The sequence below is a fragment of the Erinaceus europaeus genome, chromosome 9 (assembly GCF_950295315.1).
Source record: "Erinaceus europaeus chromosome 9, mEriEur2.1, whole genome shotgun sequence".
NCBI lineage: Eukaryota > Metazoa > Chordata > Mammalia > Eulipotyphla > Erinaceidae > Erinaceus > Erinaceus europaeus.
In genome coordinates this window covers 53,383,559-53,406,648 of record NC_080170.1, presented here as the reverse complement: position 1 = coordinate 53,406,648, position 23,090 = coordinate 53,383,559, and the positions used below count along the sequence as shown (strand labels likewise).

The window sequence follows — 23,090 nt, the reverse complement described above, 5'->3', positions numbered from 1 at the left end:
CGACTAGGCTCGCCACCACCTGGGTCCATAACTGAATAATTCTTTACCCAAAAAAAAAAAAAGTACCACAAATGGTCACTAGCGAGTGAGTGGTACATTAGAATATAACACTACCATAGTGCCCCATCCACAGAGATCAATCTTCATCTGTAAAATCTTGTTTATAAAGTGTTTTATGAGGTGGATGGGGTAGATAGAATAATGGTCATGCAAAGAGACTCTCATGCCTGAGGCTCCAAAGTCCCAGGTTCAATCCCTCGCACAACCATAAACCAGAACTGAGCAGTGCTCTGATTAAAATTCAAATAAGGGGGCCAGCGGGTTAAGGGCACGTTGCGCAAGGACCAGCGTAAGGATCCGGGTTCGAGCCTCCAGCTCCCCACCTGTGGGGGAGTCGCTTTACAAGCGGTGAAGCGGGTCTGCAGGTGTCCATCTTTCTCTCCCCCTCTCTGTCTTCACCTCCTCTCTCCATTTCTCTCTGTCCTAGCCAACAGCAATGACATCAATAGCAATAATCACCACCACAACAATACAAACAACCAGGGTAACAAAAGGGAAAAAATGGCCTCCAGGAGCAGTGGATTCATGGTGCAGGCACCGAGCCCCAGCAATAACCCTGGAGGCAATAAATAAATAAATAAATATAAAATTCAAATAAATAAACTTTTTAAAAATAAGTGTTTTTTTAACATTTTTTTAAATTTATTCCCTTTTGTTACCCTTGTTTTATTGTTGTAGTTACTATTGTTGTTATTGATGTTGTCGTTGTTGGATAGGACAGAGAGAAATGAAGAGAAAAGAGGAAGACAGAGATTGGGAGAGAAAGATAGACATCTAGAGACCTGCTTCACCACTTCTGAAGAGACTCCCCTGCAGGTGGGAGGCTGGGGGCTCAAACCAAGGTCCTTACGCCCACCCTTGCACTTTCCGCCACCTGTGCTTAACCCACTGTGCTACAGCCCAATTCCCAAAATAAGTGTTTTTGAGGTGGGGCTAGATAGCATAATGGTTATACAGAGACTGTCATGCCTGAGTATCCAAAGGTCTAGGTTCAATCCCCCACATCACCATAAGCTAGTTGAGCATTCCTCTGGTTAAAAATTAAATAAATAAATAAATAATGATACATTAAAGTGTTATGATAAAAGTTATATCATGTTTACTTTTTTTCTTCTTTTATGCAGATTGTAGATATCAGTGATGTCTTTAGAAACACAAAGATTGAATTTCTTCAGGAAGCACTCAGTAAACCCCAGGGAAGTGTCAAAGCCATAAACATCCCCAAAGGCATCGTAAGTGAAGTACAATGCTGTTTTCTTTCCATCTTTCTTCTTCTTTTCTTTCTCCTGCTACTACTTCTGCCTCTTCCTTTTTTTTAAACCAAAGCACTCCTCAACTCTGATTTATGTTGGTGCAGAAGATTGAACCTGGGGCTTTAGACCCTCAGACCTGAGTCTCTTTGCATAAACATTATGCTATCTCTCCTACCAATACTGTGTTTTCTCTATAATGTGTACTGTATACTGTGTTTTTTCTATAATGTGTAGTTTCAACATGGCATGCCTGAGTCATAGAAAAAAAGGTCTCATCAAAAATACACACTTTCATATCTAACAGTGTGCTTTAAACTTTAATAGAAGGCCAAGGAGACAGCATAGTGCTTATGCAAAAACACTTCCCTGTCTGAGGCTCCAAGTTTTATTCCCTGGCACCACCATAAATCTGAGTTGAGCAGTGCTTTAGTTTCAAACAAAAAGCAAAATAAATAAGTAAAAACAATAAAACCTTATTAATACAAGTTCACATTTAAGAAGTAAACTGTTTTCCTTTTAATAAATTTATGAGTATATATTTTTTTCTCATCAGAAATACTTAAAAAGGAAAGACATTGAATCCATTAGAAAATTTGCAACTGACCATTTTAATCAGGTAAGGAGGTAACAAAATTTTTAGGATTTTGAAGGGACTCAGGGAGGGTCTTGAGATTATTTTACATAGGTTCTCTTCTACTAGAAACAAATGTTAGGGCCAGGTGGTGTCACACCTGGTTGAGCACACATGTTACAGTGCTCAAGGATTCAGGTTTGAGCCCCCAGTCGCCTCCTACAGAGGAAAAGCTTTGCAAGTGGAAAAGCAGGGCTGCAGGCATCTCTCTTTGTCTCTCCCTATTTCCCCCTTTCCTCTAGATTTCTGTTTTTCTCTATCCAATAAAGGTAGTAATAAACTATAAATAAAATAAATTATATAGGGACTCAGGCGGTAGCACAGCGGGTTAAAGTGCAGGTGGCACAAAGCACAAGGACCGGCTTAAGCATCCCAGTTCGAGCCCCTGGCTCCCCACCTGCAGGGGAGTCGCTTCACAGGTGGTGAAGCAGGTCTGCAGGTGTCTGTCTTTTTCTCCCCCTCTCTGTCTTCCCCTCCCCTCTCCATTTCTCTCTGTCCTATCCAACAATGATGACCTCACTAACAGCAATAATATCTACAACAATAAAACTACAAGGGCAACAAAAGAGAGTAAATAAATAAAAAAATTTTTTAAATTATATATATGTAAAAAGAAACAAGTGTTCTTTATATTATCAGAAAAATAAGGGTCTGAGTGGTGGCGCACCTGGTTGAGCACACTTGTTTCAATGCGCAGGGGCCCAAGTTCAAGTCCCCAGTCCCCATCTGCAGGATTAAAGTTTTATGAGTGGTAAAGCAGTACTACAAGTATCTTTCTTTTTTTTTAATTTATTTATTCCTTTTTGTTACCCTTGTTGTTTTATTGTTGTCATTATTGTTGTTGCTGTCGATGTCGTCGTTGTTAGATAGGACAGAGAGAAATGGAGAGAGGAGGGGAAGACAGAGGGGGAGAGAAAGATAGACACCTACAGACCTGCTTCACCACTTGTGAAGCAACTCCCCTGCAGGTGGGAAGCCGGGAGCTCGAACCAGGATTCTTATGCCAGTCCTTGTGCTTCATACCACATGCACTTAACCTGCTGCGCTACCGCCCAACTCCCGTATCTTCCTTTTTATTTATGTATTTATTCCCTTTAGTTCCCCTTGTTTGCTGGACTTACGTCACAGGAGAGGGACTAGGAACTCATGGTGGCGTGTTAATACAATTCTTTATTCATGCGGGAGTCCCAGAGTGGGTCATGAGTACAGCAGGTTAAGCCACGGAGCACCAAACTACAATGGCCGGTGTCTGCCTCCCCCTGCATGCCTGCCCGCCTCTAGGTTGGAATGCGGAAGAGAAGAGAGAGAAACCAGAAACTGGAAGAGAAGAGAGAAAAACCAGAAACAGAAGTGACTTTATAGGATAAAACCGGAAGTGGCAAGTCAGAAATGGCTAGAAAAAGGGGGTGAAGAAAGGAAAATGGCACGCTGGGAACTTCCTTAGCAGATGTTTCCATGGTTTTGACTGGTGGGATTAATGTTATCCTGCAGGCAGGGCGGGTCTCTAGGTAGAAAGAAAATAGATCAATGGGTGGGGATCTTTCAGGTAAAACAATGATTATGTAAATAGGCCATGCTATCAGCAATGCAGCATGGAGCAGGGGGGCTGCCCGACACTTGTTTTTTTATTGTTGTAGCTATTATTATTGTAGTTATTGATGTCATCCATTGTTGGTTAGAACAGAGAGAAATGGAGAGGAGGGGAAGACAGGGGGAGAGAAAGATAGACACCTGCAGACCTGCTTCACTGCCTGTGAAGCGACTCCCCTGCAGGTGTGGAGCTGGGGCCTCCAACTGGGATCCTTATGCTGGCTCTTGTGTTTTGCTTCATCTGCACGTAACCTGCTGCGCTACTACCCAGCTCCCTGCAGGTGTCTTTCTATCTCCCCCTACCCTCTCAATTTCTGGCTGTCTCTATCCAATAAATAAAGATTAAAAAATTAAGGAGCCAGGTGGTAGCACAGCGGGTTAAGAACACGTGGCGCCAAGAGCCAAGTACCCATGCAAGGATATCGGTGCTAGTGCCCAGCTCCCCACCTGCAGGGGAAACTCTTCACAAGCAGTGAAGCAGGTCTTCAGGTGTCTTTCTCTCCCTCTCTCTGTCTTCCCCTCCTCTCTCTATTTCTCTCTGTCCTATCCAACAGTGACGACATCAATAACAACAATCATAACCACAACAATAAAACAAGGGCAACGAAAGGGAATAAATAAATATTTAAAGTTTTTTTTTAATATTAAAAAAAAGAAAGAAGTCAACTACTCATTTTGTTAAGTGTAAGTCTTTTTCTTTTTCATAGGAAGTCTTACCTGTGTTCTTGAAAGCCAACAGAAATTGGAATTCTCCAGTTGCTAAAATCATAGTGGAGGAGCAGAGCCAGGGATTAAGCAGACTCATGGAGACCCAGGAGGAGGATGTGGTCTTGCTGACTGCAGGAGAGCACAACACAGCAGTAAGAAAAGCACCCCCTACCCAGTCCTGCTGACAAGGCCCCCTTCTGTGAGCATAACATACATTTGAAAGTGACTGTTAATTTCACTCCTGAGTAGAAAAATCACATCCCAACCCAGTAAGACAGTATGTCTGAGGCCAAGCAGGCTGCTCAGTTCCCCATACTTTTTTTTTTTAATATTTTATTTTATTTATTTATTCCCTTTTGTTGCCTTTGTTGTTTTATTGTTGTAGTTATTATTGTTGTTGTCGTTGTTGTTGGATAGGACAGAGAGAAACGGAGAGAGGAGGGGAAGACAGGGGGAGAGAAAGATAGACACCTGCAGACCTGCTTCACCGCCTGTGAAGCGACTCCCCTGCAGGTGGGGAGCCGGGGTTCAAACCAGGATCCTTGTGCCGGTCCTTGTGCTTTGCGCCACCTGCGCTTACCCTGCTGCGCTACAGCCCGACTCCCCCCCCATACTTTTTAGAATTGTATTATAGGGCGGGGAAAATAGCATAAAGGTTATGCAAACAGACTCTTGCCTGAGGCTCCAAGGTCCCAGGTTCAGTCACTCTCACCAGTATAACCCATCACTTCACCACTCATGAAACTTACCTGCTACAGGTATTTCTCTCTCACCTCTATTACCCCCTTCCTCTCAATTCCTAGCTATCTCTATCCAGTATAAAAATAAAGATTAAAAAATAAAGCTTGGACTATCAATTTTTTATTTTATTATTATTTTCTTTATTTTTCTTTCTTTATTTTTTTGACACCTGCAGACCTGCTTCACCGCCTGTGAAGTGACTCCTCTGTAGGTGGGGAGCCGGGGGCTCGAACCGGGATCCTTATGCTGGTCCTTGCGCTTTGTGCCTCGTGCGTTTTTTTTTTTTTTTAGGATCCAGAAAATGAAAGAGACTACAGGACTGAATTTTCCTCCAGTATGGTGGTTGGGCTAAGACCTGGGTCACACAAGTGACCAAGTAGCATGCTATCCAACTAAGCTATTTTGTAAGCCGTTGACTATCAATTTTCTTGTCAGCAAAACCATGAAAATGAAAACATTTTTTCATGTTTACTCACAAATATCAATAGCCCTAAGTGACTTTTCTACTTTGGCTCCAACACCTGGGTGCCCTCTGCTTTTTTTTTTACAGGAGAGAGAACCAGAACATCACTCTAGCACGTTCAGTGCTAGGGGTCAAATTCAGAACTTCATGCTGGAGAGTCTAATACTCTAGTCACCACACCACCTCCCAAGGTACAACCCTCTGCCACTCTTTAATTAGCCTCTAATCTATACTGATCATAACCAATATTTATTGAACATGGACCATGTGCCAGGCAATTTTCAAATGTTCCCCACATTCCTTAGGAGGAGTCAAGAAATAATCATAATAGCTGCAGTTTTTTTTTTCCTGTAATTTTTAAATATTTATTTTACTGAGACAGATACAGACCTCTAGAGCACTGCTGAGCTCTGGCTTAACGTGGTGCTGGGGATTGCATCTGGGACTGCAGAGCCTTAGGCATGAGTCTTTGGCATAACCATTGTGCTGTCTTTCTAATCCTGCAGTGTTTTTCTCTTCGTTCCTTCCTTCCTTCTTTCCTTTCTTCTTCCCTCCCTTTTTTTATTTTATTTTATATAGGTGAGAGAGAACTAGAGCACCACTCTGACATGTGGTGCCAGGGATCAAATTCAGGACCTTATGCTTAAAAGTCCAGTGCTCAACAAGGGCAACAAAAGGGAATAAAAAAAAAAAAAAAGTCCAGTGCTTTACCCACTGTACCACTTCCTGGGCCACAATAGCTGCGGTTCTTAACCTTTCATATACCTGTCTTCCCAACAAACTTGGAAAACTTGAAGAAGGCTTTTTTTTTTTCCGAAAGATAGAATTTGAGAGTGAATGGCAGCATTACTTCACCAACCATGAAATTTCCCCCTGGCAGATGGGGACAGGGACTTGAATTTGAACCCTTGAGCAGGAAATAGATACACTCTATGGGGTGCATCACCACTCAGCCCCTTGAATAAGGCTTTTTTATCCTCACTTACTATGAAAATGTGCAGAGAAATAAGTAGCCAAATGGCCTGTCAATACCTGTTTTCTTAGCTGCTCAGCCAGTCTGCTGAGTGACCGACCACTCAACCCATTTTATACTCAGATCTTTGCCTCCTAAGAGATTCTGGTTGTGTTTATGGGCCGATCCTTTCTCTGAGTAGCCTGCTTTAGAGTCAGTGGTCTGGAAGGCAGGGCAGTAGTGCAGCAGGTTAAGCGCATGTGGCGCATAGCTCAAGGACTGGCGTAGGGATCCCGGTTTGAGCCCCTGGTTCCCCACCTGCAAGGGGGTCGCTTCACAGGTGGTGAAGCAGGTCTGCAGGTGTCTTATCTTTCTCTCCCCCTCTCTACCCCCTGCCCCATTTCTCTCCTATCCAACAACAACAACAATAGACAACAAGGGCAACAAAAGGAGAAAAATGGCCTCCAGGAGCAGTGGATTCATAATATAGGCACTGAGCCCCAGCAATAACCCTGGAGGTGCAAAAAAAAAAAAAAAAAAGGATCTGTGGTCTGCCACCTGCTGTGACTTTCATAGAACTACCTCAGCTCTGTTTCTTCTGTTTGCAGTGCTCCTTGCTGGGAAAGTTACGACTGGAATGTGCTGACCTTCTAGAAGCCAGAGGAGTAGTAATCCGAGACCCAGCTTTATTCTCTTTTCTGTGGGTGGTAGATTTCCCACTCTTTCTTCCTAAGGAGGAAGAGCCTGGGAAGCTAGAGGCAGCCCACCACCCTTTTACTGCTCCTCACCCAAGAGACCTTCACCTCCTGTACACTGAGCCTGAAAAGGTACTTTCCCTCTACTTTCATGAGAAGGAAATGAGAAAAGTCAAGGCAGAGAGCTTCAGATTTCAGTTTGACTCAGGTCTGGAAACTGTAGAAGAGGAGCTGTGTGGTGGCATATTTGGTTAAGCAGACGTATCTCTATATTCGAGGATCCTGGTTCAAGCCTCTGCTCCCCACCTGCAGAGAGGACACTTCATGAGTAGTGAAGCAGGTCTGCAGGTGTCTTTCTCCCTGTCTGTCTCCCCTGCTCTCTCAACTTCTCTATGTCCTGTCAAGTACCAATGAAATAGAATAAAAGAAACAAACAAATTGTAGAAGAGCACTGGGTTTGGGCCAGCACTTAAAATCAGATACTTTCCTCTAATACAAAGGCTGTGAATCTTGTAGGTCCGCAGCCAACACTATGACTTGGTTTTAAATGGCAGTGAGATAGGAGGTGGCTCGATCAGAATCCACAACGCAGAGCTGCAGCGCTACATCCTAGCAACATTATTAAAGGTAAAGTCTTTTTTTTTTTTATTTTACATTCATAGTCACATTGGTTTTATTTATCTTTATATATTTATTTCTGACTTATGGTGGAGCTGGGTATTGAACTTGTGACCTCTGAGCCTCAGGCATGAAAATCTTTTGCATAGCCATTATGTTATCTTCATAGCCCAGGTAAAGTCTTTTAACATGATTTGTTTAGTTTCAATATTATTATTAGTTTACCAGAGCACTACTCAACAATGGTTTATGGTGGTGCTGGTGATTGAGCCTTGACCTGGGAAGTTTCAGTGCTGTGGTGTTGTCTCTGTCTGGATATTGGCCCAGAGCAGTGAGGCCCCAGTGACGACATTTTTATTTATTTATTTATTTATTTATTTATTTATTGGTTTGGAGGGATAGAAGCAGGGAAAGTGAGAGGGAAATGGGAGATGGAGAAGGAGAACACTGTCTCACCGCTCATGAAACTTCTCCTCACAGGTAGGGACTGGGTGCTTGAACCTGTGTCCTTGCTCACTTAATATATGCACTAAACCAGGTATACCACATCCTGGTCTCTAAAAATTTAAAGCCTGTGGGAGTCCCGCGGTAGTGTAGTGGGTTAAGCGCACATGGCGCGAAGCGCAAGGGCCAACGTAAGGATCCTGGTTCGAGCCCCCGTGTCCCCACCTGCAGGGGTCACTTCACAGGGGTGAAGCAGGTCTGCAGGTATCTATCTTTCTCTCTGTCTTCCCCTCTCTGTCTTCCTCTCTGTCTTCCTCTCTGTCTTCCCCTCTCTGTCTTCCCCTCCTTTCTCCATTTCTCTCTAACAGTGACAACATTGATAACAACAACAGTAATAACTACAACAATAAAAAAAGCAACAAGGGCAACAAAAGGGAAAATAAATAAATTTTAAAAAATATTAAAGCTTATATAGATATATGCCTAAGAACTTACAAGGTTTTTGTTGTTGTTGTTTGTTTTTTGTGATTTGATCTAATGAGAAAGGGGGGAGAGTGGGAAGAAAAACAGACATCACTCTGGTACATTTGCTGCTGGAAATTGAACTCAGGACCTCATGCTTAAAAATCTTAACACTTTATCCACTGTGTCATCTCCCATACTGTTTAGTTTGTTGATGATCATCTAGAATGCTGTGCCAGGAGGTGGCACAGTAGCATGATTATTGGGCTTTGAAGCATGGGGTCCTGAGTTTTGGCCCCAGCACCACATGTGCCAGAGAGCTACTCTCATGCTCTCTTACTCGTCAGTGAATAATTAAGATCTTAAAGCATGAAAGGCTAGAATAGATTTCATAAAGAGAAACCAAGAGCATCTGATCTGAAAGATCATTTTGTGGGGGTTGGGTGGTAGCACACCTATGGGTTGAGCATATATGTTATGTGCAAGAACCTTGTTCAAGTCCCCAGTCCCCACCTGCAGGGGGGGAAGCTTTACAAGTGATGAAGTAGTGCTGCAGGTGTCACTCTCTGTCTACCCTACCCTCTCAATTTCTGGCTGTCTCTATACAATAAATAAAGATTTAAAAAATTAAGGAACAAAACAAAAAAAAAACTTTTAAAAAATAAAAAAAAATCATGTAATTAATTTACAGATGTAAGCTTTTTCACTATTGTTTATTTGGGCTTTAGGGGTGGGATCCAGGCCCTTAAAACAGAGCATGCAGCCTACCACTAAGCTATATTCCTAGAACTTTGTTATTTTAAGGTAAATATAGAGAAGCAGAGAGTAAAAGGCCGGGTAGCAGTAGATAGCTTAATGGTTATGCAAAGAGACTCACATGTCTGAGGCTCCAGGGTCCCAGGTTTAATCCCCTGCACCATCTTAAGCCAAAGCTGAGCAGTGCTCTGGTAAAAAAAAAAAAAAAAAAGAAAGAAAGAAAGAAAGAGAGAGAGAGAGAGTAAAAGACCGAAGCTTCCTTCAATTCTGTTGGGGCTGAACTACTCAAACCCACGCACATGGCAAAACAGCACACTCTCCAAGTGAGCTATTTCAATGGCCACCACCCAGCTACCCTTTTATTTATTTATTTATTTATTTTTAGATGTATTTGCAGGGGAAATAGCCTGAGAGAGCCCGGCTCTCTGCTCATTGGGCTGTGTGTGCCCTGGGACATAGCATAATGGTTATACAAAAAGACTTCCATGCCTAAGACACCAGAAGTCCCATTTTTTCAATCTGCAATACCACAATAAACCAGAGCTGAGTAGTCCTATAGTAATTTTTTTTTTTTAACTTATGAGAGAAAGAGGGCCACAACACACTGCTTACCTATAGGTAAAAGTTATGCCAAGGATTGAATCTGGCGTCTGTGGACTCAGACATACAAGTTGTTGATCTAACAGGCTGAACTATATACCCTCACAGTGTGTGTTGTTTTGTTTTGAAGCAGAGCACTGCTTAACTCTGGCTTATGATGGGGCAGGTTATTGAATCTGGAACATTGCAAAAGAGCAGAGTCTTTCTGCACAGCCATTATGCTATCTTCCCTGCCCTGCAATGTATGTTGTTGTTTTTTTTAAAGAAACACCATGGGAGCTGGGCAGTAGCATAGCGGGTTAAGCGCACATGGGCACATGGCACAAAGCACACCGACCAGCTTAAGGATCCCGATTCAAGCTCCCGACTCCCCACCTGTAGGGAGTTGCTTCACGGGCAGTATAGCAAGTCTGCAGGTGTCTTTCTCTCCCCTCTCTGTCTTCCCATCCTCTCTCTGTTTCTCTCTGTCCTATCCAACAATAATGACACCAATAATAACAAAGATAAACAACAAGGGCAACAAAAGGGACAAAATAGCCTCCAGGAGCAGTGGATTTGTAGTGCAGCACCGAGCCCCAACAATAACCCTGAAAGCAAAAAAAAAGAAAGAAAGAAAAGTAAAGAAATACCAGTGTTTCATATATATATATATATATATATATATATATATATGTGTGTATATTATTGGATATCCCTTTTGTTGTCCTTGTTGTTTTTTTTATTGTTGTTGTTGATGTCATCATTGTTGGATAGGACAGAGAGAAATGGAGAGAGGAGGAGGGGTAGAGAAAGAGAGACACCTGTAGACCTGCTTCACCGCCTATGAGGTGACTCCCCTGCAGGTGGGGAGCCGGGGGTCCTTACACCGGTCTTTGCGCTTTGTGCCATGTGCTGTTCACCCACTGCACTACCCACCCACCCACCCCTGCAATATTTTATTAACTCAATTATTTCTTTTCAGCATCTAAGTTCCATATATGAAAGTGTGGCTTCAGTGTGTATTTTAATCAAACAATCTTCTGAATTTCAGGAAGATGTGAAATTGCTCTCCCATCTGCTCCAGGCTTTAGACTATGGGGCACCACCACATGGAGGAATCGCTTTAGGTAAGCAGACTGTCCACACATAACCTAATGGCTCAAATTTCTGCTCTTAGCTCACTGGGGGAGAGGAGGCAAGCCCAAGCATTCTATAAGAATCCAGGGAGTTGGGCGGTAGCGCAGTGGATTGAGTGCACATGGCACAAAGTGCAAGCACCGGCTGAAGAATGCCAGTTCGAGCCCCCGGCTCCCCACCTGCAGGGGAGTTGCTTCACAGGTGGTGAGGCGGGTCTGCAGGTGTCTATCTTTCTCTCCCTCTGTTAGGAAGCTTGTAAACATTACCAGTATATAAACATTACCAGATTATGAACATTATTTCTGAACATTTTCCCAAAATGAAGAGAACAGAACCTCTCAGCAAAAGCTTTCTATAAGGGCAAGGAAGGAACTGTGCTTGGCTATAGCTTGTTATAAAGAATCTTAGGGGAGTTGGGCAGTAGCGCAGCAGGTTAAGCGCAAGTGGCGGGAAGCACAAGGACAGGAGTAAGGATCCCAGTTTGAGCCCCTGGCTCCCCACCTGTAGGGGAGTCACTTCATAGGCAGTGAAGCAGGTCTGCAAGTGTCTGTCTTTCTTTCCCCCTCTGTCTTCCCCTCCTCTCCATTTCTCTCTGTCCTATCTAACAATGATGACATCAATAACAACAATAATAACTACAACAATAAAAAACAAGGGCAACAAAAGTGAAAATAAATAAATTTTTAAAAGAATATTTAAAAAAAGAATCTTATTTAATTTATAAGTTCTCCAGAATGTTTTTCCCCTTGGTACCAGGGATAGAACCCAGGGCCTCGGGTGTTAAAGAGCGAAATCAAACCACCATCCACTGCAAGGAAGCAAAAGATGTTTATTCACGAATTGTTTATTCACGAGATGGTGACTGGTGTTAGTCTACCAAGCTCGACCCTGAACAAAGCTCAAACCATACAATTTATAGGAATTCAGACTACACTCAGGGAGGGGGAACACATCACCTTACCAGCCTATATCCAATCATTTCAAACTTAGCAAAAGCCTGATCTATTCAGAGCAAAGCATGGGCTAGTTTTAGACATTACACCAGACCAATAGGTCCCGGCCAAAGTGGGGGTCACCACATTTTTTTGTTCTTTATTGGGACCACCGACCATCTGTTTGCAATCTATCAGGTCATCATTTGTCAGGCCATTTTTAACTGTCTGGTAACAGTATTCTGTTGCAGAGGTCATGATGAGTCCTGCTCGCTGCAGGGTCTGTCAAAATAATTGATGGTCTCTTAGGTTCTGTCGTGGGGAGAAGGGCAAGGAATTTTCCACCTCACTGGGCAGGAGGGCAAAAAGCAACTATATTTAAACTATTCTTAAAACTCAAACTCAAAAAGCAACTATACTTATAACTATTCTAGAGTTACTGCCTCTCACATTCCCCACTCGTCTTAGCTGGGAATCAAATCCTTGATTCATCTTCATCTTCTCTTTCTGTTGAAGCCTCAGCATACCCGGTTCTAAGAACCATTATCTTAAGAATCTTCTGTGTCAGTGGGCTCCACAACTGTCCTGTTTAAACGAGTGTGATGAATCTAGTGGCACTTTCCAGCAACCTTTGCAGCAGTTGGTGTACTCAGGATCACGATATAAGGTCTTTCCCAAAGACTCGTAGCACAACATTCTACTTTGTCCTGCAATATAGGCTGGAGATCTGTAAGAACTTGGTAACAGTTGTGGAATGGATCAGAGACAAGAGAATTACAGATCATGACAGCAGCAGTCTGCAAAAAGCCATTTCAAAGGGAGATAGTTTGTTTACAAATGGGAAATAGTGCACTCTCAGAAGGGCCTGAGCCAGGAGCGATACCCATCCCCTGCCAGTTTCAAGGGTTAATTTAGTTAAAATCTCCTTTAGGATCTAATTTACCTCTCTACCTGCCCAGAAATATGGGGCTCATTAGCACAATGAAATTTCCAATTTGTTCCCATTTCTCGGGCCACTAACTGAGGCACAAAAACAGTGAAAGTCTGTTTACCAGAACCAATGGTGAGAGGGAACTCTCCACCTGGGCACTGTTTTATCTAAAATTTTCTTGCTCACCATCTATGCACCCTCGGACTTTATTGGGTAAACCTCTACCCAACCTGAAAATGTGTCTATAAATATCAGCAAGTACTTATACCCAAAAGTCTCTGATTTTACTTCTATAAAATCTATTTAGTCTCTAGTCCTAATCTCTCGCCCATTTTATCTTTCTCCTTACTGTATCCAGGGTCCTTTGGAAGCAGGGAGTCTAGTGGAATCCATGCCAAGGCTGGCCCCGCTTGCTGTGTAGCTGCACAAGCTGCTTCATCTGCCCTTCAGTTTCTTTTCTGATGTCCGGAACAATGGGTCACGGCTGCTTCTTGCATTTTTGTCCATCCAGTAGCCACTGGGCCCAATATTTGACAAATAGGCAACGGGTCTGTGCCATGGCCCACGTTTTTTTTTTTGGGTCAGCACTCCCTGGCTTATGCCTTTAAGTTCATCCACAAGCAGTCTAAATGGCTCGTTGGTAAAACAGCCTTTTTTTCTAGTGTCTTTTTTCAGTAGCATCACTGGTCTTTCTCTACCCCTAGACCCATCTTTTTGACTTTCTTTTTTTTTTTTTTTTTTTTTTTTTTTTTTTTTAAGTCTAATGTCAAAACATTTGCCAACTTTTTTTAAAAAACCTTCTAAGCAATCTCTCAGCTTTTTTTAAAAAAAATCTTTCTGTCTTCTGTAACTTTCTTTTAACACCTGGGGCAGATTTGAGCAACAAAAGGCCAAATTTAGTGCCATTTTATTTACCTTAGAGAGATTTGTGGGCCATTTTACTGCCCCTTGGAGACCCCCTAAGAGAGTCTGGCAGTATGATTGAAGAGGTATCACTGCTGTACTTGTACATTTGTAACCAGTAAGACATACACAAAACCAGATTAAGAGCTTACCAAAATTGACAATCTAATGACCAGAATTGGCCTATACATCTCTATATAATTTTAGAAGGCCTTTTTAACAAACAGATATACCAGTACAGTATATAAAGTCAATACCCAATGTGTTGACATAATAAAATGATTACCATTTCTTTAGCATTATTTAAAACTGCTTAAACAATTTAAGCACAATATTAAAACATTTTTTGTTAAGATCTTTACTCATCATAAAGCTATCATGAGTAGGCATAGATATAAAACTCTTAATAGATTTTACCCCTTAGAGCTCTAATATGGCAACTTAAAAGGCTAAAATAAACCTCATAACTTAAATATTCAAAACAATAATTTTGTTAAATCAGGATTTGCCAAAACAAGTCTTCTATCAGACCAAAAACAACATTTTCCAAGAATAAATCTCTGACAGCATCTTAAAACAAACCAGATAATTTTTAAAAGCAGAAAGATAATAAAGAGGAAAACCAGAGCAAAAGCCTTAGGCTAGAAAATCATTAGTATAACCACTGTGTTATTTTTCACTCACCTAAGCCAGTTCTACTACTTTAGTTGAGAAGGTATTTTAAAACTCTTACATGTCAATAACCTTTTCTGCCATTTTTTACACAGGAGATAGAGACACATCTTCAGTGTGTGATACCTAACTTGAGAAGCTCTGTTTGAATTTTAAAGAGCATACATTTAAAAGTTATCTTTTTAACCTCTTGTAGCAATTCCCATAACCAGGATCTCTAAACCAAATTCAGTTTAACTAATTTTTTTAAACTTTAAATGAGCTCTAATTACTTAGAGAGTTAACACATACTAGTGACTCCTCAAAACATCTCCAGTGTCAGACAAATGTCAAATTTGCTGTGGACCAATATCAGTTAAATACATAGATAATTTGCATATCAATTTGGAGAAGAAGAATTGTCACATTAAATACTTAATACTTTAAATCTTTAGCTGCCTTAGCAAATTAATTTTTACCCTTATATTACCACATAAGAACTGTACTGAAAACTCTTTTTTTAAAGAACTTTGATAAGAATATAGCTTTAAAGTCACTTACACTTTTAACCTTAATATTAATGTTTTTCAGACCACAAAAACAAACCTAAAACACGCATATAAACATGTAAGACATATCATAGTCACCTTTTTATCATTTATATATCTGAGCTGATTGTTTAAGGGAAAAGAGCAGCTTTTAACCAGTACAGACACATCTTAGCAACATACATGGTCAAACACAAATTTAGATCTGCACTCACACAGTTTTTCAAGATGAAACATCTCACATTTATACACTAAGATTTTTTTTTTTTTTTAACTAACAGCTCCTAGGACGACCTTAACTAGCCCTAGAAAAAACAAGGAGGAATAAACAAATTCTTTCTGCTTCTCTCCACGAGAAGCCCAAGAGGACCAAGGACAGTTTCCAGACTTCTCTATTCAGCTCATCTTCACAAAACTCTTGCTGTGCCCATCTTAAGAGTTACCCTGACCAAGTTTCTTCCAAAATGGGTCACACACCCAAGAAGTCAGTCATTTGAAACACTCACTCACAAAACATAGCTTGTCAGGCAGTGCTGAAGATCAGGTTAGGTCCAGACCAAAACAACAAAAGTCCAGGAATTAGGTACTCCAAAGAGAAAAACTAAAATTACCAGGAGCCTGTTCTCCCAGCTGGGGAGTATCAGAAACCAAACCCTAATGGAAGAGGAGAGCAATGAGAATATCTAGTTCAACAATCATTAGGATAACAGACAACAGGGAAATTCAGCTGCCATGAGTAGGCAGAAAGCTTTAAATGTTGGGGGGCTCACAAGCCGGCCAGGCATGCCCCTGCAGCTGGGATTTGAACAGCAGGCAGGGAGGGAGCACTCACGGGCTGTGCCTAGGCAGAGCGGGGGTGTTGTCCCTGCACTAGAGCTGCTGCCTGGCCCATTCCTGCAAAGTGAAAGTGAGTGAACACAAAACACAGACTGACAAACAGACAAGACACACACAGACAGACAAGCGCACTTAATCAATCTGATATTAACAAATGTCTAGACAATATCTAACACCCTGGATTCCACATTGAGAGTGGGAGAGAACAGACACAAAGAGTGGCCACAAGAGACAGAACTAATATTCTGGGCAGTCGGACCCTATTCCAGATCCTTAGGGTGCGGACCCTGTTTCAGATCCAGTTATCACCCAACCCTGGGCTGTCGGACCCTGTTTCAGATCCTTAGGATGCGGACCCTGTTTCAGATCCAGTTATCACCCAACCCAAGCAGCCTGGAAGTCGTCACTTCCCAGTGCTGCGGTCTGGGATTTCAATGCGGCGTCCCGCAATCCACAGACCCCCAAGCCCTGCAGGGACACACAGACGGTACCGTACTCAAAAAGAAAAATCAGGCCTGACTTACCGGCGCCGGGCAAAGCTTCCAAGGCCTCCTGGGGTCCGGACCCGGGATGGGGTGTCCTCGGGAATCTCTTGTCCGAGGAGATCTCGCTGGGGCCTCCAAATGTTAAAGAGCGAAATCAAACCACCATCCACTGCAAGGAAGCAAAAGATGTTTATTCACGAATTGCAATCCGGGCCGAGATGGTGACTGGTGTTAGTCTACCAAGCTCGACCCTGAACAAAGCTCAAACCATACAATTTATAGGAATTCAGACTACACTCAGGGAGGGGGAACACATCACCTTACCAGCCTATATCCAATCATTTCAAACTTAGCAAAAGCCTGATCTATTCAGAGCAAAGCATGGGCTAGTTTTAGACATTACACCAGACCAATAGGTCCCGGCCAAAGTGGGGGTCACCACATTTTTTTGTTCTTTATTGGGACCACCGACCATCTGTTTGCAATCTATCAGGTCATCATTTGTCAGGCCATTTTTAACTGTCTGGTAACAGTATTCTGTTGCAGAGGTCATGATGAGTCCTGCTCGCTGCAGGGTCTGTCAAAATAATTGATGGTCTCTTAGGTTCTGTCGTGGGGAGAAGGGCAAGGAATTTTCCACCTCACTGGGCAGGAGGGCAAAAAGCAACTATATTTAAACTATTCTTAAAACTCAAACTCAAAAAGCAACTATACTTATAACTATTCTAGAGTTACTGCCTCTCACATCGGGGAGTCGGGCAGTAGCACAGTGGGTTAAGCGCTCATGGCGCAAAGAGCAAGGACCAGCATAAGGATCCCGGTTTGAGCCCCTGGCTCCCCACCTACAGGGGAGTTGCTTCACAAGTGGTGAAGTAGGTCTGCAGGTGTCTAGCTTTCTCTCCCCCTCTCTGTCTTCCCCTCCTCTCTCAATATCTCTCTGTCCTATCCAACAATGATATCAATAACAATAATAATAACTGCAACAATAAAACAAGGGCAACAAAAGGGAATAAATGAAAAAATTTAAAAAAGAACCCAGGGCCTCATACATGTGAGGAATGTGTCCTATCACTCAGCTATTCTCCTAGTCCCAAGACTTCTCAAAATATGTACATAAAAATGAAGTCACTAAGGCCTGGGAAATAGCACAAGAGTAGGCCTTAAGTTAGTGAAGTCTCAAATTCTGTCTCTAGCTTTAACACATGCCTCAGCTGATTAGTGCTCTGAATTCTCTCAGGAAAAAAAAAAAGTAGAGGGACTGTGGAGTCAACATAATGGTTAAGTAAAAGGCTTTCATGCCTGGAATATCAAAGATCACAGGTTCAATTCCTAGCAGCACCATAAACCACTGTTGAGCAGTGCTCTGGTAAAGATAAAAATAAAGTAGATGAGGTGGGGATAGATAGCATAATGGTTATGCAAAGAGACTCTCATGCCTGAGGCTCTGAAGTCCCAGGCTCAGTCCCCTGCACCACCATAAGCCAGAGCTGAGCAGTGCTCTGGTATTTCTGTGTCTTTCTCTCTCTGCATCTCTCTCAAAAATAAAATAAATAAAATACTTAAAAAAAAAAAATAAAGTAGATGGAAAAGGGGGGGATGAATCTGGCCTTTAATGTAACTGGAGGAATCTCTGGTGTTATTTTTTTTTTCCCTCTCCCTACCTGCCTATCTGAAAAAGTCAACCTAGAGCGGTAAAACCCCAAAAGTAACCAAAAATAGTGGGTGGTCGTGGGGGAAACTGGGTGGTGAAACACCTGCCTAAGTGCACATATTATAGTGCACAAAGACCCAGGTTCAAGCTCCTGGTCCCCACTTATAAGTTGAAAGCTTCATGAGCAGGAAAGCAGTGCTAAAGGTATCTCTCTTTCCCTCTTCCTCACTATCATCCCTCTTCCCTGACTTCTCTATCTCTATCCAATAAATAAATTAATTAAAATGTATCTTTTTTTTAAAGAAATGTGTCTCTGCAAAACAAAAACACTGATTTTATATTAAAAAAAAATTCTACAAAACCAGAATAACATTAGATTGCTGTCTTATTATTCACAGGTTTAGACCGACTGATATGCCTTGTCACAGGAGCTTCAAGCATCAGAGATGTCATAGCTTTCCCCAAGTCCTTCCGGGGCCATGACCTCATGAGCAATGCTCCAGATTCTGTCCCTCCTGAGGAACTGAAGCCTTATTATATCCAGGTCTCCTGGCCAACAGATTCAGAAGCAGCAAAGATCTCACTAAACCATCCACACAATCCAGAAAAATGAGCTTTTGAGTTGTTTGCCCAGGCTAAAATCCTACTCAGTTCTGTCACAGATCAGTCAGGCTATTAGGTGAAGAATCATTTTCAGTAGGCACCAATCCACAGTGAAAACACAGAAGATGGCCAATTGTAACTTATAACCTATATTACTAGGATTTTGTTTGTTTGGGACTTTACTTTTGCTAAGAGTGTTTCTTTAGCATAGTGGTTATACGGGAAACTTTCTTGTCTGAGGTTCTAAGGTCCCAGCTTCAATTATGTATATACCACCATAAGCCAGAGCTGAGTAGTGCTTAGTGGTCTTTCTTTGTGCACCTCTTGTCTTTCTCCATCTCTATCTCTCTCTGTGTGTGTCTTTCTCTTAAAATAAATGATTTTTTTTTCTTTTTTTTACCAGAGCACTGCTCAACTATGGCTTATGGTGCTGTGGGAGATTGAACCTGGGGCTTTAGAGCCTCAGGCATGAGAGTCTTTTTGCATAACCATTATGCTGTCTACCCTGCCTTTCCCATGATTTATTTTATTTTTTTTATAATATCATCATAGTTGGATAGGACAGAAAGAAATGGAGAGAGGAGGGGAAGACAGGGGGAGAGACACCTGCAGACCTGCTACACCACTATACCCCCACCCTGAAATATTTTCAAAAAATAATTTTAATGCCACTTAAATCAGTATGCCTAGTTCATTTTCTCTCTCCCTGGGGGCACAGACTGCTTCAGTTTCTCTGCTTCTCTTTGCGATAACCAGGGTATACTAGTTTTTGCTGCACCAAGCTTTAAACTTTTCACATTATCCTTGGTTTTTGTTTTGTTTTGATTTAATCTTGCCAGATTTGGCATTCTTCTGCTGGGCCAAGAGGACAGAGTTCTTGATCTTCATTTTTCGGGGCATGATGAGGAGGTGTGCAGTACAGTGGTCACTGGCACTTACAGTCAGAGATATATCCACAGGAAGCATCTAGAAACAAGAAGGGTGAGTCACAATGATAGCAAAGGAGTTACCCCCCCACACACACAGATGAACTATCTCATTGATCATCTTTCCCTTTTTTTAAACCGGAGCACTGCTCAGCTCTGGCTTATGGTGGTTGGGGGATTAAATCTGGAACTTTAGAGCCTCAGGTATGAGAGTCTCTTTGCATAACCATTATGCTGTCTACCCTGCCCTTCCCATTATTTTATTTTTTTTATAATATCATCATCACTGGATAGGAAAGAAAGAAATGGAGAGAGGAGGGGAAGACAGAGGGGGAGAGAAAGACACCTGCAGACCTGCTTCACTGCTTGTGAAGTAGCCCCCCCCCCCAACGGAAGTAGGGAGCCAGGGGCTCGAACCGGGATCCTTACAGGGGTTCTTGCGCTTTGCGCCACCAGCACTTAACCTGCTGCACCCGACTCCCAGCTTTCCTATCCTTTAACCCTCTGGGAGTATGGACCCATACATTGTAGGATGCAGAAGGTAGAAAGTCTAGCTTCTGTAATTGCTTCCCCGCTGAACATGGGCATTGACAGGTCAATCCATACTCTCAGCCTACCTCTCTCTTTCCATAGTGGGATGGGGCTCTGGGGAAGTGGGGCTCCAAGGCACATTGGTGGTGTTGTCTGTCCAGGGAAGTCTGGTCAGCATCATGCTAGCATCTGGAACCTGGTGGCTGAAAAGAGAGTTAACATACAAAGCCAAACAAATTGTTGACCAATCATGAATCTAAAGGCTGGAATAGTATAGATGAAGAGTTGGGGTGTCCTCCATTTTGCGATAGCTAGTAGACATATTTTAGTTATATTCCAAAGGGCCTGTAGCTATACTAGTTTTTTTTTTTTCCCCTGAGCCTGAAGTCTGATATGCAGGTGGATTCAAGTTATTGTCTGCGGAGATGATGTCATGGCTGGAAAAAGGACCAGAAAGCTGGATATGGGAAGAGAGTAGCTCCCTAATATGGGGAAGGGGTATAAATATTGTTGACTGTATACCCAATTGATTTGATGTGATCTGGGGCCCATATTCAGCTTATGTGACCTCTGCATCCCTGTAGATCTGAGCTCACATTCTGTGGTCATGAGTAGGAACATTCCAAGTTACCCCAATATCAGGACCCATCTTCCTCAGGTGTAGCATAGAGTATGTTGTCCAGCCTCCCTTCGGAGGATAGAACATTCTTCTACCATTGTTGATCCAAGTTGAGGGCAAGGTCCTATGTGGGGGCCCACAAAGGAGTCTATTTTGTTCTTCTTCCCATGATTTCTATACTAAACTCTTCATAAAGGATAGATGTTACTAATCAAAATGTGGAGTTACATGTGCCTCTTTGGATAGGTCAGTCCCTATTTGTTTTTTTGGGAGGTGACTTTTTTTTATTGGGGGAACTAATGGTTTACACTAAATATAGTTGTTAATACAATGGTAAAATTTCTCAATTTCCTGCAAAACATTCATTTACAGCCTAGGTCCTCCTCCACCATCATGCATCAGGACCTGAAAGACCATCCCCTCCCCAGGCTTTTACTTTGGTGCAGTACACCATCCGCAGTTTAAGTTCTACTTTGTTTCCCCTTTCTGTTTTTAGATCTCACCTATCCATGAGTGAGATCATCCCATATTCATCCTTCTCTTTCTGATGTATCTCAAATTAACATGATTCCTTCAAGTTCCATCCAGGTTGAGGTGAAGGAGGGGAATCCATCTTTCTTAAAGCTGAGTAGTATTTTATTGTATATATATACTGCAACTTTTTCAGCCACTCATCTGTTGTTGCACAATTAAGATGCTTCCAGCTTTTGGCTATTAAGAATTGTGTTGCTGGGTGGGGGAGATAGCATAATGGTTATGCAAACAGATTCTCATGCCTGAGGCTCAAAGTCCCAGATTCAGTCCCCCATAAGCCAGAGCTGAGCAGTGCTCTAGTATTTTTCTCTCTCCCTTTGTATCTCTCTCAAAAATAAATTTTTTTTTTAAATTGTGCTGCTATGAACATAGCACAACCTAACACAGATCTCTTTGGATGAGTGTGTTTGATTCCTTGGGATATATCTCTAAGAAAGGAATTGTAGGGTCATAAGGAAGGTCCATTTCTAGCCTTCTGAGTTTTCCAGACTGCTGTCCCACAGGGGTTGGACCAGTTTACATTTCCACCAGCAGTTCAGGGTGAAGGTTCCTTTACCCCAACAACCTCTCCAACACTTTGTTTTCAATGGTTTACAGTTAACAGTAAAATACAAGTTTGTACATATCTATTTCTTAGTTTTCCACATTTCCATTCAACCCCACTAGGTCCTCCTCTGCCATCATGTTCCAGGACCTGAACTCTTTAATAGTCCCTATTATTATTATTTTTTTAAGATTTTATATATGAGGAAGATAGGAGAGAGAGAACCAGACATCACTTTGGCACACATGCTGCTGGCGATCGAACTCGGGACCTCATGCTTGAGAGTCCAAAGCTTTACCACTGTTCCACCTCCCGGACCAGATAGTCCTTATTTTATTACGAGTTCCAAGTGAGACAGACAAACCAGAGCACCACTCTGAGAAATGCATCAGAGATTGAACCAGGAAAGTCAGGCATGTAGTATGTTCACTGTTACGCCAACTGAACTATTTTCCCAGCTGCTAATGGTAACAAGTCACATTAATGAACCTGAATGGTGACATTTCAGCTAAGCTTGTAATGTGAGAAGCATGTCATCCCTTCAGTCAAATACTCTTTTTTTTCCTTTTTTGGACTAGTGGTTTACAGTCAACCCTAGTTTGACTGTAAGCTTGTCATCCCTTTGAATACATTTTTTTTCCTTTATTGGACTAGTGGTGTAAAATGCAGTAGTTTGTATGTGTAATATTTCTCATGTTTCCATATAATCTAAACCTCCCCAAGGCATATTTTAATGTTTCTACATTCTAGTTTAAACTGATCTAATTGATCTTAAATCCACTTAACCTGATTATGACTTTCTTGTAAAGTCTTGACATAAAGCTAATAAAATGGGAACAAGACACTGATTTTTAATTTATTTGGCCTTTATTTTTGACTTGGCATTTAAAAAAAATATTTTATTAATGAGAAAAATAGGAGAATCAGACATCACTCTAGCACATGTGCTGCCAGGGATCGAACTCGGGACCTCCAAAGCTTTTTATCACTGCACCACCTCCTAGACCACTGCCTTGGCATTTCTTTGATAACTTAGCAACTAGGAACTGATTTTATATCCCAGTTGAATCAATTCTTGTTGGTATGTATGTTCCCTTCCCCCCGACCTCTGAGAATTGGTTTGCCCCTTGCTAGTTTCGTGCCCAGCTCTCTCCCCGCCCCCTATGCTAAGGACGGGCAGAGTCCCAGCAGCAGCAGAGGTGGAGAGAGGATGATGGAGAAAAGCACATGGTGTGGTGATTTGCTCAGCTGTGTCTCTGGTCGTCTGTTACCCGCCCGTGAAGCCAGCTCGGTCAAAACAAATTCT

The 23,090-nt window shown here is 42.1% G+C and overlaps 1 protein-coding gene across 2 annotated transcripts in view; it reads left to right on the top strand.

Annotated features, from left to right (window-relative positions):
- Window positions 1-20,923, top strand: part of DARS2 (aspartyl-tRNA synthetase 2, mitochondrial) — a 41,853-nt gene extending 20,930 nt beyond the window's left edge. Inside the window, exons 11-17 of one of the 2 annotated variants that reach the window (XM_007531802.3) lie at window positions 1,185-1,292; window positions 1,867-1,929; window positions 4,242-4,394; window positions 7,007-7,225; window positions 7,610-7,720; window positions 11,004-11,079; window positions 18,426-20,923. In XM_007531802.3, coding sequence (XP_007531864.1) covers window positions 1,185-1,292; window positions 1,867-1,929; window positions 4,242-4,394; window positions 7,007-7,225; window positions 7,610-7,720; window positions 11,004-11,079; window positions 18,426-18,640 — 945 coding nt within the window. In that variant the 3' untranslated portion in view covers window positions 18,641-20,923. Of the gene's footprint in view, window positions 1-1,184; window positions 1,293-1,866; window positions 1,930-4,241; window positions 4,395-5,533; window positions 5,638-7,006; window positions 7,226-7,609; window positions 7,721-11,003; window positions 11,080-18,425 lie in introns of those variants that run through there. The other variant, XM_060197920.1, reaches the window with a different exon arrangement.
- Window positions 20,924-23,090: the final 2,167 nt, after the last annotated feature.